The 15,933-nt window shown below is 38.0% G+C and overlaps 2 protein-coding genes across 5 annotated transcripts; both read right to left on the bottom strand.

Moving 5' to 3' along the window:
- Nucleotides 1-164: 164 nt before the first annotated feature.
- Nucleotides 165-11,915, bottom strand: LOC125220141 (regulator of nonsense transcripts 1 homolog). 4 transcript variants are annotated; one of them, XM_048122281.1, is made up of 30 exons: nt 11,162-11,915; nt 10,727-10,978; nt 10,470-10,640; nt 10,305-10,355; nt 9,613-9,705; nt 9,442-9,537; nt 8,929-8,979; nt 8,728-8,846; nt 7,830-7,938; nt 7,255-7,377; nt 7,095-7,166; nt 6,630-6,701; nt 6,459-6,525; nt 5,948-6,090; nt 5,753-5,824; nt 5,557-5,685; nt 3,875-4,030; nt 3,723-3,836; nt 3,545-3,643; nt 3,392-3,469; nt 3,059-3,193; nt 2,761-2,835; nt 2,538-2,652; nt 2,073-2,446; nt 1,918-1,980; nt 1,762-1,833; nt 1,519-1,647; nt 1,096-1,215; nt 830-935; nt 165-643 (listed from the first exon to the last, which is right to left on the bottom strand). In XM_048122281.1, the coding sequence occupies exons 1-30, from the start codon at nt 11,675-11,677 to the stop codon at nt 639-641; spliced, it is 3,777 nt and encodes a 1,258-aa protein (XP_047978238.1). In that variant the 5' UTR covers nt 11,678-11,915; the 3' UTR covers nt 165-638. The 4 variants fall into 4 exon arrangements, with proteins under 4 accessions (XP_047978238.1, XP_047978237.1, XP_047978239.1 ...); XM_048122280.1 differs by having other exon boundaries at nt 757-935; XM_048122282.1 differs by having other exon boundaries at nt 165-935; nt 1,519-1,608.
- A 427-nt stretch (nt 11,916-12,342) lies between these two features.
- On the bottom strand, nt 12,343-14,450 carry LOC125219574 (haloacid dehalogenase-like hydrolase domain-containing protein Sgpp). Its single transcript, XM_048121589.1, has 5 exons — nt 14,295-14,450; nt 13,420-13,531; nt 13,129-13,280; nt 12,781-13,042; nt 12,343-12,697 (listed from the first exon to the last, which is right to left on the bottom strand). Exons 1-5 carry the CDS (start codon nt 14,315-14,317, stop codon nt 12,521-12,523), a joined length of 726 nt encoding a protein of 241 aa, XP_047977546.1. The 5' UTR covers nt 14,318-14,450; the 3' UTR covers nt 12,343-12,520.
- Nucleotides 14,451-15,933: the final 1,483 nt, after the last annotated feature.

The following is a 15,933-nucleotide window of genomic DNA, read 5'->3' on the forward strand; positions in this document are numbered from 1 at the left end:
AAATTTAATTCTTCCAAATGTTAGAAATTGAAATCTCCTATAGTGAACACGGCCTTAGTCTAAAATACATTCAAATTAAAAAAATATCAATAATATCGATCAATGCAAGGCTTATGATAAAAGCAAAAACATTACACTAACCAACGCCACAAAATAAACAAGAATAACGAAAGGAAACATATGTGCCTCTCTAGCATTTCAAAAATCTTTATCGCAAACATTGGAGTTTGGTACTAAAATCTTGAGTATTGCAACCTTTGGAATTTGGTACCCAATCAGAACATGGTGCAGAGTCTGAATGGTAAAATTCATCAAACTCTACTAGATAAACAGCACTAAAAACCCACCCAAACTTAGGATATAAAATAATCGTCATCAACATATATATGTATCAAGTAGCTAATTACATATCGGGGGAGATTAATGTGAGAATTAATTTTGTCAGCCATGCTGTAAAAATCATAGCAGGAGCTCCTTTAGTGCGATGAGGCCACTTCCTGGAATTCACTGATTCTGCTTCCCGAACCATTTGCTGGCGTGTCCATGCCGCATAGTAGGCCATTGGTGTTACCTTTCTTCTAATCTCTAGTTGTACAGCCCAGTGGTTGTCTTGAGTCGGTCTCAATCAAAACTAAATTTCATCCTGTCATTTCAGAATCATCCACCAAGGATTGTGTCATCAATCTACCCGACATCTTTGTCAAACACTAAAGGCATCTTTAGGGCGCATAATATGCCACACACGACAGCACAAACCAGACATCTGGACGCGAAAACAAAATATCCAAACATCCAAACACCCATCAACCATTGTAGTGAAGCTTGTTACTCTGGGATCCTTGACCCTGCTGGGACGATGGCTGAGGCTGAGAGTTCTGTGCATTTAGTGGCTGTGAATTGTAGTGTGCAAATGGTTGTGAATAAAGGGGATTCAGCTGCAAGCAAACATTCAAAACTATTAATATACCAACTCCAGGTCCAATTAAGAGCTTTAGCAATTAAAAAAAGAGAGAAATAGGGCTAAATTCGCAACAGTGAGATTTAAGGTCGTCAAACAAATTCTAACATTAACTCAAAAGAACGAAATGAAAATACCTGTGACTGAAGTGGATTGGCATTGGCCACACCAAAGTGATTTTGAGAAGCATCTTCTTGAGATTGATCACTGAACGGTGCCTGTGTAAATAAACCTTGTGAACCATGGGCCATGTACTCCTGAACAAATCAAGGCAATTTATGTCAAATGAAGACAAAAGTACAAATTTTTGATGGGCTAATAAACAAGCAAGCGGTCTAAGGAAAAATTCATCAAGTGGATGATTGGGATAAAGTTCAAGGCAAATCCAAATGCCACCTGAACTGCTTGGAAGTTTCGGAAATAGAAATTGAATAAAAAATTAAAGTGAACAGTCACAAGACAACCATATAATGAAGGTAAAAAGCCATAAACAACCAAAGCAACTGCGATTTCAGTCTAATTCTTTTAACTTCTCTAGGAAAAAGGAATCATATTCAAACCTGAGACATGTAATCATTCCCTGGGGCAAAACGAGTATATCCAGCTTGAGAGTTCTGGTTAAGAAAGCTCCCAGGAAACCCTTGTCCCCCCTGTGTAACATAGTCAACAGCATAACCACTCTGAGAAGCCTACAAAGTTACATAGAATGAGTGAATTACAGTAAATTAGTCATTAACATTGTTAGGAAATTCCATATTATAGTTAAACAAATGAATCTGATGACAGATATAGATATTAAGTACCTGGGTGGAGAACTCAGCAACATTATAAGGAATATGTGATCCCTGACTTTTGAAATCGTCGCTTAAGAAGTCCTGCAAAATAAACAAATAATAAGCATAAAGAAATCATCCAGACATGTAGAGATGAATCAACAGTATTGATGCTAAATAAATTACTTGAGACATGCCACCCATGGAGAATCCATCCCTGTATGTTTGGTTTGGTCCTTGACCTGTCACCTGTATTCCACAAACAGAAGATCTCAGGCTCTAATCAGAACAATACCAGAGATTAACAAACTATACAAGGGAAAAATTCACTGAACGCATACATTAGAGACATAACCCGGTTGGGACAGTGGTCCAGCAACAGTAGGTTGGCTACTAGCATTATCCATAGACGGAAAGTTGAAGTTTGACGCAAGGCTTCCAATAGGAGGCTGTCCACCTTGTTGGTGTGAAAGATGACTACCAATGGGTGCACTGGAATTCCCACGACCAACACCAAATCCTCGGCTGCCTGGTTGTGGAATTTGAGGAACAGCTCCAACAGGTCCATGTACAGCACCACGAGTAGGGATGGCATATGGTTGTGATGGAGGTCCTCCATGGTATGGAGGCATGGGTACCCGAGGCACTGCATAACCAGAAGGATGACCACCAGGCTTAGGGGCACCATTTGGTGGACCAGGAGGCATGTACGGACCTACTTACAGAAACATCATTACTTTTCCAGGAATTATAATTGTACAAGGCAAAAATAAAGATTTGGCCTCTAAAGCCCTAAAATAACATACCCCTAGAGCGAGGACCCCTCCGATCAGTACTTTGGCTGGAGGCAACAGATCCAAAAGTATCATTGGGAACAATACCTGCTCCGCCACCATAGTAAAGTCTTCGTTCATTGTATATCTGCACAGATTAACCACACGGCCCATGTCAAAGTGCCTCAAAAATGAACCAAAAATAGGGGAAAGAGTTAAATTTTTAAACAACATCCATGACACCTCCAATAGATACCTTTTTCGGTTTCTGAAACTGAACCATACTTTGCTTCAGATTATTCAAAGGTCCTTCCACCAAACACTCATGTTCCTGGAGAACCAAAGTTCAGAAGTCACAAACATGAAGTATTGGCACAGAAACAAACCCAAAAGTATGGAAAATATTAGTTGCAAACATATCAAGTCCATAGAGCTAACTCAAATAAAAGCAAGTCTGAAGGGATGATCATGCCATGTAAACCAATGACTTCATTTGACCAAAACAAGTTTCTATAGGATGACTACAAAGAGTAAAATACAATGCAAGCAGTTACCTTATAGTGTGTTAACAAGCCATTCCACAGCGGCTGCTTGCTTAGAACTTTAGGATTTCCTAATATGACAATACCATAACGAGCACGTGTGAGGGCAACATTAAGCCGCCGTGGATCATTGAGGAAACCAATGCCCTAAACATACACAGAATGAGATTAGACTGGCAAGTGACAATGACAAATCACCATGAAACAATTTACATTTTGAGAAACAACTTTACAATCATCTACAGACCAGCAGCCACCCTAAAATTTAACCAACCCATAATAAACAACATAATTTAACAATCCCATCTGCATGGACCATTGAAACATTCCACAGTTAAAACCCACCTGATGCTCATTGCTCCTCACACATGACAAAATAATGTAGTCTTTTTCCCTACCCTGGAATGAGTCTACGCTTGCTACCTGAAACAGAAATATATCATCAGCCTTGATTTTTGGGTAGATTCCATAATGCAATTATTTGATATCACATTTCACCTCAATTTCTTTGTATAGTTGCTGACGTAGAGCACCATTTCGTGACATGTAATTGACAATGTATGCTCGTTGGCCTTCATAGGGTGTTATAACACCAATCTGCCAAAGACCAATGTTATCATTTTACTAACTTATAAGTCTTGAGCAGTAAATCCAAGAAATAGAAACTTCAGCAAACCTGACTAGGAACAACACCGCTCTTCAAAAATGTGGTTACAATTTTCTCAACATTTGCAGCCTCAGTCCTATTTAGATATGATGTGCCACTAGCACTGATCTCCTCTTGTCCCATCTATACAAGTACACATCAGAAATGCTAATCTGGTATACCTGGACATAAAAGAACATGGGACGATTTGGTACTGGCCATGGAAAATCAATGCCAGGTGATTGCCTTTCATTTATTGTAACTCCATTCTGAAGTGTACCTTCATAAAAGCTGTTAGACGGAAACTCAGAAAGAGCCGGGTGCATCCTGTATTGAACCTGGAAAGGAAAATCGATAAGTATTTAGAGGAAAAATGAAGAGAGCAATATGAAAATTCAAATATAAGCACATCACAACTGTAATTAGAGATATAGCTGATTCCTGCAACTCAAATATGAAAAATGTTACTTAAAGGAAAATACTTCATCTGATTCCTGCAACTCAAGCATCAACAACACAGCACAAATGCAGATATAGCTGCTACTTGATGTGTCATAACCAGTGTTGTTAGGGTCGTGGGGCGCTCTGGGTCGATGAGGTGGGAATCTGGGTCACGGGCCGATGAAGCGTCGGGGCGATGGACCCACGAATTGGGGCGCTAGAATAGGCGAATTATTATTATATATATATATATATATATTTGTGAATCTGTGATACATTCCTACCTACACAGTTCTAAAGATAAGCTTATAGGAAAAATATAGAAGTAAAATTTTAAAATAGCATAAGTCCATAACACAAACTCAATAATTGTTCCAAAACAAGTTGCAAAATATGAAGTAAAAAACTAAATATCATCGTCACTAAAAGGCAGGTCTTCCTCTTCTTCACCAGCATCAACAAGATTAATATCTTCATGATCTTCATCATCATCCCCAACAAGAGTAGCTTCTTCCCTTGTACTTGTGCTACCTCTAGTACGGTACACAGGTTCCGACGGTCCGGCAGCTCTACTAACATCTCTCCAACAAAGATTATCATCCTCAAACACAAAATCATTAGGATCATGGAGGAGGATGAGGATAATGATCCTAATGATTTTGTGTTTGAGGATGATAATCTTTGTTGGAGAGATGTTAGTAGAGCTGCCGGACCGTCGGAACCTGTGTACCGTACTAGAGGTAGCACAAGTACAAGGGAAGAAGCTACTCTTGTTGGGGATGATGATGAAGATCATGAAGATATTAATCTTGTTGATGCTGGTGAAGAAGAGGAAGACCTGCCTTTTAGTGACGATGATATTTAGTTTTTTACTTCATATTTTGCAACTTGTTTTGGAACAATTATTGAGTTTGTGTTATGGACTTATGCTATTTTAAAATTTTACTTCTATATTTTTCCTATAAGCTTATCTTTAGAACTGTGTAGGTAGGAATGTATCACAGATTCACAAATATATATAATATAATTCGCCTATTCTAGCGCCCCGATTCGTGGGTCCATCGCCCCGACGCTTCATCGGCCCGCGACCCAGATTCTCACCTCATCGACCCAGAGCGCCCCACGACCCTAACAACACTGGTCATAACATGTATGTACCAAAATTTACAGCAGAGAAGACAACATTTACAAAAGCACGCCGCAGATACATGTACATTCAATTCGAGATACTGAATAACAGAAAATGAGGAGTGCATAAGGAATCAACGGAAGGGGATAGATAGAGAAGATTTGGGTCTGTGCATAATTATAATGAGCATACAAGGTAATGTATTCCCCCAATCAACTAGAGAAACTTAGTAATCAAGCAGTGCAGAAAACATGCTTCCTTGGAGTTGCAAAGCAAATAGAGATTATAAATCACCTGCAATCTAATTGGTTTCACACCAAGCATCACGAGCCGTTCAAACAAAGATTGGGCCAGACCAGCCCGTGCAGCTTTCTTGCACATAATAACAGGACCAAGCTGGCAGTGATCTCCCACAAGGACAGCCTGCACCAATCTTGTTCAAAAAACAAAGCTACATAACCAAGTATAAAGTAAGGCGAACTTCATTTACCTGTTTCGCTCCAAGAACCAACGGAATAAGACATTCAGGTTCTGTCGCTTGAGTTGATTCATCAATAAGAACCTAAAATTGGCTTTAAAAATTAATATTGCAAAATCCAAGGTGAAGATAGTAGACTAAATAACCCACTCCCCAATATATAGAAGGTTTTCAACAAAAACTGCCGAATTTGTAACAATGTATCACCTGGCGGAATCTAAAATTTGCTAAACGAGGGTCCCCAGCCCCCACACATGTACAGCAGATCACATCAGCACTTTGAGATATCTCCCTCTCCGTTGCTCGTTTGAGGGATTTATACTTTTTCTCGTCACTGCTGGATAATTCTCCTGCAAAGTTTAGAATTTACATGAACAAAACTATTACAATCTTGGTTGTAATAAGTAAGCATGGACATATATGAGCCAACCAATACCTTTACTTGATTGAGAAAGGGAATATACTAGCAATTTTTTTTCCATCAGGAACCTTGTGACATAAACCTCAGTAATTACACTTTATCTTTATCTCAAACATATCAGACAGTCCATCATTTAAATGTCAAATAACCAATCAAGAAAGCTAATGTGTAACTGAACACAGAAACACACACTGAACACAGAAACACACACCCTTATAAAATCCAATTTCTTTACTCAAAGTCTCAAAAATGCTGATTTAAAAAGAAGGACAAATAAGGAAAACAGAGGTAACACACCTTGTTCATCTTTTAGTTGTTGTAACTTGTGAAGTTCACTTTTTTCGGATGTATCTAGATGTCTAACCTGTGTGTGTAAAGAAATAGAGAAGCCTAAACACCTTCATATGCAGAGACATGGCAATGGAAAAAACAAAACAATATCTTCACCATGTACAATATGAGACAAACCTGATAGTGCAAGGTTAAATGCTCAACAGGGGAACTGACAGCTTCCCTTGATTTTGCACAAAGTCTGACAACCTTATCATTAAAAGAAAAAAAGACTGATAAATAAATAATCTGCCAAGAAAGGGACATAAATCTCAAATTTGCACAATCAAGGAATTCATTAGATCTATTTTAGTGCTGTCATTCTCTCTCCCCATTTCCTTTTTAACCTCTTTTAGCATATGGGTCGGAATCATGGAAAGCCAGGTGGAAAATTGTAACAAGGATATATCAGCAAGCAAACTCAACCTATAATCAAGATCGATAAGAGGTGCCATCCATGAGCATCATGAATCAACCAGATTTCATCCAACCTCCATATTATGTTTATTGGGATCAGAATTTGATTAAAGGAGTAATTTAAGGTGATACATCATACAACACATGCATTTAAAAAAATAACATTTTGACTAGCAATATCCAAACCTTCAAACCAGTTGCGCTTATCTTTTCGGCTAGCTGATCAACAGCAACATTACTAGGAGCACAGACCAACACCTACAACGGAAACCAAACATGAACAAAAAAGTTCCAGAGAAAGCAGATGTATCTTCTCCAATAAGCAGTAGCTGCAAATTAGCGCAACCTGTCCCTGGCCTTGTTTGGCCATATGATACACAATTGCAGCAGATGTCACAGTTTTACCCGTTCCAGGTGGACCTTGGATGAGACTTATAGGCTTTTGTAGCACACTTTTGACAGCAAAAACCTACAACAATTGGCAAGTGTATCACAGTTTATTGGAAACAACAAGGGGGGAAAGACACAGCTCAATCTGCACCGCTAAAACATCAATTTATGGAACCTCCACACAATTTGATAATCCCACCACTTCAAACACAATAAAAATCAACTTTTTTGCTTTTCTATATATAGCTAAAACAATGCTTATAGGAGATAGTTACAAAATTTTAAGAGAGAAAACACTTTTTACCCAACATTGGCTATCAGACAATATTTAAGCTATCCCTATAAGTGCTTATCTAATTCTAAGGGGACAAAATGGCGATCTCCTTAATCTACTGACATTGTGATTCAGGGATCATACTTTTATTTAAAGCTAAAATTAATCAGTACTGCAGCTTCAAACCTTTAATAAGCATGAGGAAAAATATCTACGACAGTCAATACAAATAAAATGGAAGAGCAAAAGAACCATACTTGAGATGCATTAAGTTCTGGAAGCCCAGGTGCACCAAATCTTCGAGGCAACGTATTACGAACCATCTGCATTTCAACTTCATGACCAAGCAGATGATGGTATATATACCTGCACGCATGCAGCAATATCAGTTAAGGATGAAAAAATTGTAACCAAAGATCAAGAAAGTGCATTCAGTGTATGCCTAAGAGAGTAAACTAAGAAAACTACCATTCTAATTTGTAAATGCATGTATCCCTGGAATTCAAGTTAGTTTCTCATGGACGGATTCGTAAGAGGTGCTATTCGGAAAGAACTGAAGGTATTTTTCTTTCTTTTGGAACCAAGGAACGCAGATTATGGGTCATGAACTAACTCTTGGCCTCACTCTTTACACTGGCAATGCTGAATACTTATGAATAATTCTTTTCGGTAGTTATTCAGAGATATTTTGGTATACATAAAACATCAAAAGATAACTTTATATTGCCGGTAACTTTCTTGTTGGCCTTGCAAATAGATAGGCATAAGGAATAACATCATCTGACACCCAAAAATCTAACAAATGATTTGGTGAGGACAGCCACTTGATGAGAGCTTTCTTGGTACCCCGTATATCAGAAAGGTTCAAACCCAGGGAGGATTAAAATTTATTTTCCCAGTGCCAGACTACCAGACACATAAAAGATGGTGAATAAGATTTAGCTAGAGGCCTCTTAATTTGATTTCTTATAGGCCTCTGCTTCTTTTCCAAGGGTAGGAACTAGGAAAATGATCTAAAGTAGACATGAATCTTCCATCTCCATGGAAAGAGAACCTGATGAGCTTTGCCTAAAGTGGTGCTTAGGAAGGCATAGACAATTGATTGCACTTTCCGACCAACTGAGATACACTCACAAGAAGAAAGCTACCACTTACCCACTGACACTGGTTTCATCAACAGCAAAAGTTTTCATAGCCCCCTGCATCCGATCAAAACTTGTGCTTTTCCAAACAAAGTCGACACTAAAACCATGGTTGACATCAACAGGAACACCCTGCTTGAACATGGACTCAGATCTTTCATTTTTATGGTTATAATAATAATGTAAAAACAAAAGCAACTAAATTATTATATACCTGACTAGCCCCAAGTTCGAGAGCAACCTCCTCTTGTGCAGTCAATTTAATCTGATATGACATACAGGTTTCAACTTTCATTCAAGGATATGCAGATATGTCAATAAATCACATACTCCCCCCCGTTCTCAATAGACAAAGTTGTAAATGGCATGGATTTTAATGCATTGGTAAAGTAAGAGAGAGATGGGAAAAAGTGAGAGAGAGAGAGAGGGAAAGGTAGTGTAAGGAGTGTTAGTGGATTGTAGGGTCCACATTATAAATAATGTGTAGGATTATCATTTGTTGAAAACTTTCCATATTTAGACTTGGTCTAAGTTTGGAGGCCGGCCCAAAATGGTAAACCTAGTCTATATTTTGAGGATGGAAGGAGTACTAAACAAAAGCAAATGAAAATTAGAACTCAGTCGTCCAGGTGAGAGGTTATGATGATTCAGAAACACACTACTGAACTAAAAAAACAAAAGCTCATTGCTAGAGAAAACTAGAGTAGTTCAGAATGAGATGTCATACCACATGACCCACAGATTGCCATGACGGGTGAGCTGCATCCCCTGAATAACGGAGTCGAAGTTCATCACCAGGTACAAGGCGTATTTCATTATCTTCCTAGAGAAAAAATGCAGTTAACATCCCACAAGAATTATCGTGAAAACATACACAGTTAACAGTATGAGAGGCTACCTTAGGAAACACAAAATAAGCAATGCGCTTCTTATTAAGACCAATATCCCAACGAATTGTGATACTGTCTTTGCTTTGAGACTCCTTCATCATCTGCCAAAACATAAGACGCGGTTAGAACTCTTCTGAACATGCAAGCACCAGCAAATCTGGGATTCCAACTTGGACAACCCTAAATATAAAGCTTTCCAATATTTCTTGTTCCAAAGCCTGTTTCATTAATCACTATAAGTTCAAAACTTAATGGTTTTGTTTATTTTATTTCTGTTTTGCAGGACCTCTAGGGACATAAATTTTGTCAAATGGGAGCATGCGCCATTTTCTGCTGGTGATAATGCCTTATTCAATTCCAAGCAACGACAAAATTGAACTGGTTCTCCAATAATAAACTAATATAGAGTGAAAAAAAAATTTATTTCAACACCAAATATGAAGGAAACTGACTAATACGGTGAAGAAAGAAAAAGACAAACATTCTAGTGAAGTGAAGAAAAATCGCATTAACCTGTTAGCTAATGCATCATAAAAGGTTTAGCTAGATTTTACTTTAACTCCCCATCACTTAAAATTTAATACACCCAAAAAATGCAACTGTCATATAAAGTGTGAACAAAAACTCATACAGGAATTGTTAAGGGGTAGTTATTTCAGGGACGCTCTGCGTGCAGTACAAAAATTGAGGGTGGTCATACCTTATCATAGTCGGCTTCGAGCTTAATGAGTGGTGCAAAGACATTTTGATACTGGGGAAAAAATATTACAGCAATATAATCAGATAAGGTTATTGAAAATATACTTCACTTCACTGATGAACAAACTAATTTAACTAAGACCACACCAAATTTCATAGCAAGAACCTGATAAGCATCTTCATACTTTGCAGCCACAGGTTGAGGCTCATCATCTACTCCAGGCTTCTCAAGATCTTCTAAGGAAGCATCTGGATTTGTCTTCCAAAGCTCTTCTATTTTATTTATCTGCTGGGCACTAATTTGTCGAGCCCTCAGCTGTTCTTGTTCAGACGGCACCTATTTTGCAGCAAATTTAACGAGCTACCAATAGGAACATGGATTCTGTAATGGAACAAGGAGCATAAAGATGCCAGATGCCTAACCTTTAGTAACCACTGCAAGAAACATCTATCATCAATAAGTGGGCACCATTGACTAAGGTCCCAGTTCATGTCCTTTAACGCATTAACACTAAGACACGGTTCCCTACAAAGCAGAACAACAACACTTTCTGTCGTTGCAGATATGAATCCAAGAAGAAACACATTTCGACAACCACAGTTATAACATTCAAGGATTGTTTCCCCCAGTGGACTGTCTTTGTGAAGGCACACTTCTTTATGCTTTGCTCTCACCTATAATGGATCAAAGAGTGGCGGTTAGCTTGGTCCAATTTACTTCTCAAACAGCACGTTCACAAAATGTAGATTGAACGAGAGTTTATCAGGCACTTTCCCCAACTAGTAAAAAACACCAAGCAAAAACCTATTACTAATGCAAGAACTGCAAACAGACAACTTCTCTTCCCAATGACTCACCAGATGATTGACAATGTGCGAACCAGAAGTATTCCCTCGCGAATTACAAAACCATTTCCTACATGACGGAACATTGCAGCGCACAACGCAGGCCGGATTGGTGACCCCGCAATACCTGCAAGCATGCTCAGTGAAGTCTCCCTTTCCATACTCAAAAACCTCATCGTCACCGCCAGTGTCTTCAAAGTTTAGGCCGCTCATCCCCGCGGCCAAGGCCTCCACCACGCCGGTCTCCTTGCTGTTACTGTTACTAGTGCTATTATTGCTGGGCGCAGAGCGGGGTTTGGCGGCGGAGTGGGAGGCTTCAGACGAGGAGGGAAGCTCCGAGGCGGAGATAGAATCGGATGGAGTGGGCCAGGCAGCGGTTGATGATCGAATAGGCTGCGAAAGCTCTTGGAATTCGGGGTAATCGAAGTCCTCCTCGCCCTGAGTGTTGAACTCGAGGAATGTGTAGGCATCGTTGCCGGTGTCCGGCTGCGATGCCGTGTCGTAGAGATTGTTGGGCTGCGAGTCCATGCCGGGAAATCGACGAGGTTGGAGCGGAGATCACGAAATTGTGGTTTGATTGGGGAGGAATCTGAGGGGGGATTAGGATTAGGGCTTGGTCGTAGGGAGGGAGAAAGGGGTTAAGTGCGGAAATTGGGGAATCAGATGATGCTGTGTTTCTGCAACAAAACAATTGAGAGATATCAGAAATGACATTTCATCGGAAGACGGCGGATTGCATCGCTACTGTCGACTACTGAAACACAAAATAAGAAAAATTAAAAACCCAGAAAATGAAAATGATGAGTATTTATTTGAATATTTTAACACTGATAATTAAAAACCTATTTTCGAATTTTTTATTCTTTTTATTTTGTCAAGACATTCCAATTTTCCTACTTTTTTGGTTCATTTCAAATTTGGCTATAAAAGTTATGGATTTTTGGATTCAATTTATGGAAATTCTGGTATGATTCAAATTTCATTTTTTTTGTTTTAATTTGAATTTTTGATGGGTTGGATTAGGAAAAATTCGACCTAAAATTCCAATATTTACCATAGCAATTTATGTTTTTTCCATTTAGGTTCGACTCTTGTTTTAAAAACAATTGATATCTTTGTACTTTTACAAAAAAAATTGATTTTACTCATAAACTTAAGAACCAATTTTAAAATATGTATGGCAGAACTCTTAGTTTAATAACCACCAATCTAAAAATATGTATGATAATAATCGAACCTTCGAAAAGGTTTCATGAGTTATATGTTCCATTATTACATGAACAATGCTCCAGAGGAGCTCCATATGGTCTACATTTTCTGGGAATCAAATCCTTTTTTATTGTCAATCGTCATCCATTAATCTCCACTTGTCTATGCCTTGGCCTTTTTATCGAGCTCGTCGAGTACACTCCAAAGCTTCGAGTCTTCGTAGTCTTTGATGAGAAGAGATGGCTTTGCTTGCATCAGTAATTCTGCTGGGTTCCTAGTCGTCAAGCCAAAAGTTTTTACCCCAGCCGCAACCCCGGCTTTTATTCCAGATACTGAATCCTGAACATGCGGCGACCAGTGGTTAGGAAGCTACAAGGATAACTAGGTGAGAAATTGAGTGAAGCTATGAGTAAACAAGAAACCTCGAATATACAGGTGTGCTCCTTTGACACCTTGAGAATTTCAAGTGCCTTCAAATAGGGATCCGGGTATGGTTTTGCATGTTCACAGTCACTACCGAGAATAACAACTTCGAAGAAATCTGACAGTCCAAGCAATGAGATCATCAACTCTGCATTTTCTTTGGGAGCGTTGGTAACAGCAGCTCGCTTCAATCCATGATCTTCAATCCACTTCTTGAGTTTATATAAGCCTTTAACCGGCTGTATTTTATCCTTAACCATCCTGTATAGCACTCAAACAGAGAGGTCAGTGCAAGGCTAAAAATCTAGCTTTTATCATTTGTGTGTGTTGGGGGGAGAGGAAGGAACCTTCTGAACATTGCTTCCTTGTCTTCTAAAAATTTCACACCCCTCTCATGATTATCTGGAAAAAGGATCGAAGCAATGTCTTCATTGTGTTTCCCAGCAATATTTGCTATAAAATATTCCTCGTCAATTGGAACACCGCCATTGAATCCAATCTGTTGAAAGGATTTGTCAACTAGAAGGGCAAGAGATGATGATCCTAGACTGAAGTGGCATACTAATGAAACAACTGACATCACACACACAGAGGCATCTCACACGGAAATGGAACAATTAGATTTAAGATATTCCTACCTCTAGAAGCATCTCACGAAAGGCATCATAATGAAGGGGGTCTGTATCACACAATGTGCCATCAACATCAAATAATACCGCTTCAAGTGGAGCAAGTTGCAGCAGAGAAGTTCTGATTAAAAACAAGTGGAACATTAGGCTCTTTACTCTCAGAGGCAGTAAATAAGCAATTGATAAAATTAACGCTACTGTCAACATAAATATTCTAATAAAAAGGATATTGGATGAAATTGTTCTGATTAATCCATATAATAAGAGAAATTGTGACTTAGTTTTGCATGCACATATGCCTGCACACAGCTCTAAACAAGATTCGTGATAATTTTAAATGGTCCTTACTTTGTCAAAAGGGAATTTATGCAATTATGCTAATTTGTAAATGTTGCTTTCAGCAGATACTCCATCTAAATGGAGCATCAAATCTTCACATGAACTACACCAGACACAATATATACCAATACTACTATGCAAATATATACTATGAATAGTTTTTATTTGAATATATGCGAGTGAACAGCGTAGCATCCATTAAACACATTGCCTTTTGTCACTATGAATTACTACCAAGGACTTCAAAAACGAGATCAAGCAAGTTCCGATCTCCACAATCGCAAAAAGGGCAATACGGGAAGGACGGGTGACATTAACTTTGATTCGATTTCAGAAATGGAAATTCGCGAATTCCGTCGATTTACAAATCGACTCCACATATTGGGCCAAATTTTAGCCTCGAAAGCAAATCAGCAAGCGATTTCTTCACCAAATGCATGAGAAAGCAGACAACAATCCATAGATAAACAACGATGATGCAGAGGCGCTAAGATGACGATATCGAATAGTAATTAAAGAGGAATTATAAATGAAGAATGATTTACCCGTCAGCTGAAGAGATCGTCATCCTGCAACAACGGTAGCGAAGGTTTTCTACTCTGTTGGAGCCGTGTGGTTTTCGATTTTCGGATGCAGAAATGGCTTCCTATTTTGGTACGATGCATTTTGCATCATATATAAGTGATGATGAGTGCTCAGCGAATATGCGTTTCTGGATGCACTTTCACGTGCCAACATTTTATAACTGTTCAACGAATTTTCCATTGGCTGCTTTGAAAAATTGAAGTTTTATTCGATGTCAATTTTGATTTTTTCTCTCTTTCAAATTTATTTTGATTTTTTTTTTCTCTCTTTCAAATTTGAATTCGGCTTTGATCAATATTGAATTAGAAGTTTGAATTTTAATTTCAATTCCTTCCAATTTCTATTTCCATACAAAATTCCTTCAAATTCAATTCTAATTCAAATTCAATTCTGTGTACTGAAATGGGCCCTTATTTATAATCTAATCTTTCCCGTAATCAACAATTGTGGTGAAATCAAGCTTGAAATGATACGAATAAAACATGAACAAAACTAATTTATACAACATCCAAACATGCTACTAATATGTTGGAAATGTGGATAATTATATATTAAAAAGTACTATGACTTTCGAATTTGTAAAAAAAAAAAGTACTCTATTCGTTTTAACTAAGTTGAGTCGTAGTCCTTTTTAGAACGTCCCAACAAAATTAAGTCATTTCTTTTTTGACAAAAAAAAATTATCTAAATTACTCATACTTTATTTCATACATCATCTACTTTACTGTATTTTATATCCTACTTTTTTCATCTCTCATATTTTATTTTATTTTTATTCAATGTATTTAACACAATTTCTTAATCCTCGTGTTCAAAAGTTTTTGCTCCAATTTAGTTAGGACAGAGGGAGTATAAATTAAAACACACCAATGGTCACCGAGCACGCTATCATTGGCCACAGCATCGGTGTGCATGAGCACGCACAAGTATACAAGTTACTGACACTCTTCCATCTACAACGACATTGCTCAAGGGTTTTGAGCACGGGCACGTGCATACAATATGCACAAAGGTTCGGTCATTATTTGATAGTCTATTCTCAATCTAAAATACCACTCCCTTTGTCCCACAAGAATATACACTATTTCCTTTTTAGTATCTCTCATAATAATATGCACTTTATAAATTTGAAAACTCTTTTCTCTCTAATGAAGTGGAACTCATTCTCCACTCACAATACTTTAATTATTTTTTCTCTCTATCTCTCTTTTGTTTTACTAATTTTGTATTAAAACCTATGTCAAACTCAAACATGTGTATTTTTTTGGGAATGAGGAAGTACTATTGCACCACATACATATGAGTACACATGCATCGAAGGCTGAATTTCTTTTGGAAACCTAAGGCGAAACAAAGATAACAGACTGAATATGTATATCACAAAATAGACAGAACTGAAAGTGTATGAAGCAATTATATGGTGCAACTTTGTAGCCATCATTAATCCTCCTTTGGCTTTACAGAATTTTTCCTTCCAAACTGGTGAAAAGTATTGTTCAATTACTCTAAGTTGGTACTCCCTCCGTTCCATAGTAGTTGAGTCATTTCATTTTGCGCACTTGTTTTGAAAAAATAATTATAAATAGTTAAAATTAGGAA

Source organism: Salvia hispanica, chromosome 4 (genome assembly GCF_023119035.1).
Source record: "Salvia hispanica cultivar TCC Black 2014 chromosome 4, UniMelb_Shisp_WGS_1.0, whole genome shotgun sequence".
NCBI classification, from domain to species: Eukaryota; Viridiplantae; Streptophyta; class Magnoliopsida; order Lamiales; family Lamiaceae; genus Salvia; species Salvia hispanica.

What these genes read in the sequence shown, in the direction of transcription:
- LOC125220141 (XM_048122280.1), bottom strand. Translation starts at nt 11,677, where the DNA reads ATGGACTCGCAGCCCAACAATCTCTACGACACGGCATCGCAGCCGGAC. An exon ending in GATGAAACCAGTGTCAGTGG is followed by an intron (nt 7,939 to 8,727) that starts GTAAGTGGTAGC and finishes GCATGCGTGCAG; the next exon opens with GTATATATACCATCATCTGC. An exon ending in TGAAACCAATTAGATTGCAG is followed by an intron (nt 4,031 to 5,556) that starts GTGATTTATAAT and finishes TTTCCTTTCCAG; the next exon opens with GTTCAATACAGGATGCACCC.
- LOC125219574 (XM_048121589.1), bottom strand. Translation starts at nt 14,317, where the DNA reads ATGACGATCTCTTCAGCTGACGG. An exon ending in ACGATCTCTTCAGCTGACGG is followed by an intron (nt 13,532 to 14,294) that starts GTAAATCATTCT and finishes GTTTTTAATCAG; the next exon opens with AACTTCTCTGCTGCAACTTG. An exon ending in TTCGTGAGATGCTTCTAGAG is followed by an intron (nt 13,281 to 13,419) that starts GTAGGAATATCT and finishes TCCTTTCAACAG; the next exon opens with ATTGGATTCAATGGCGGTGT.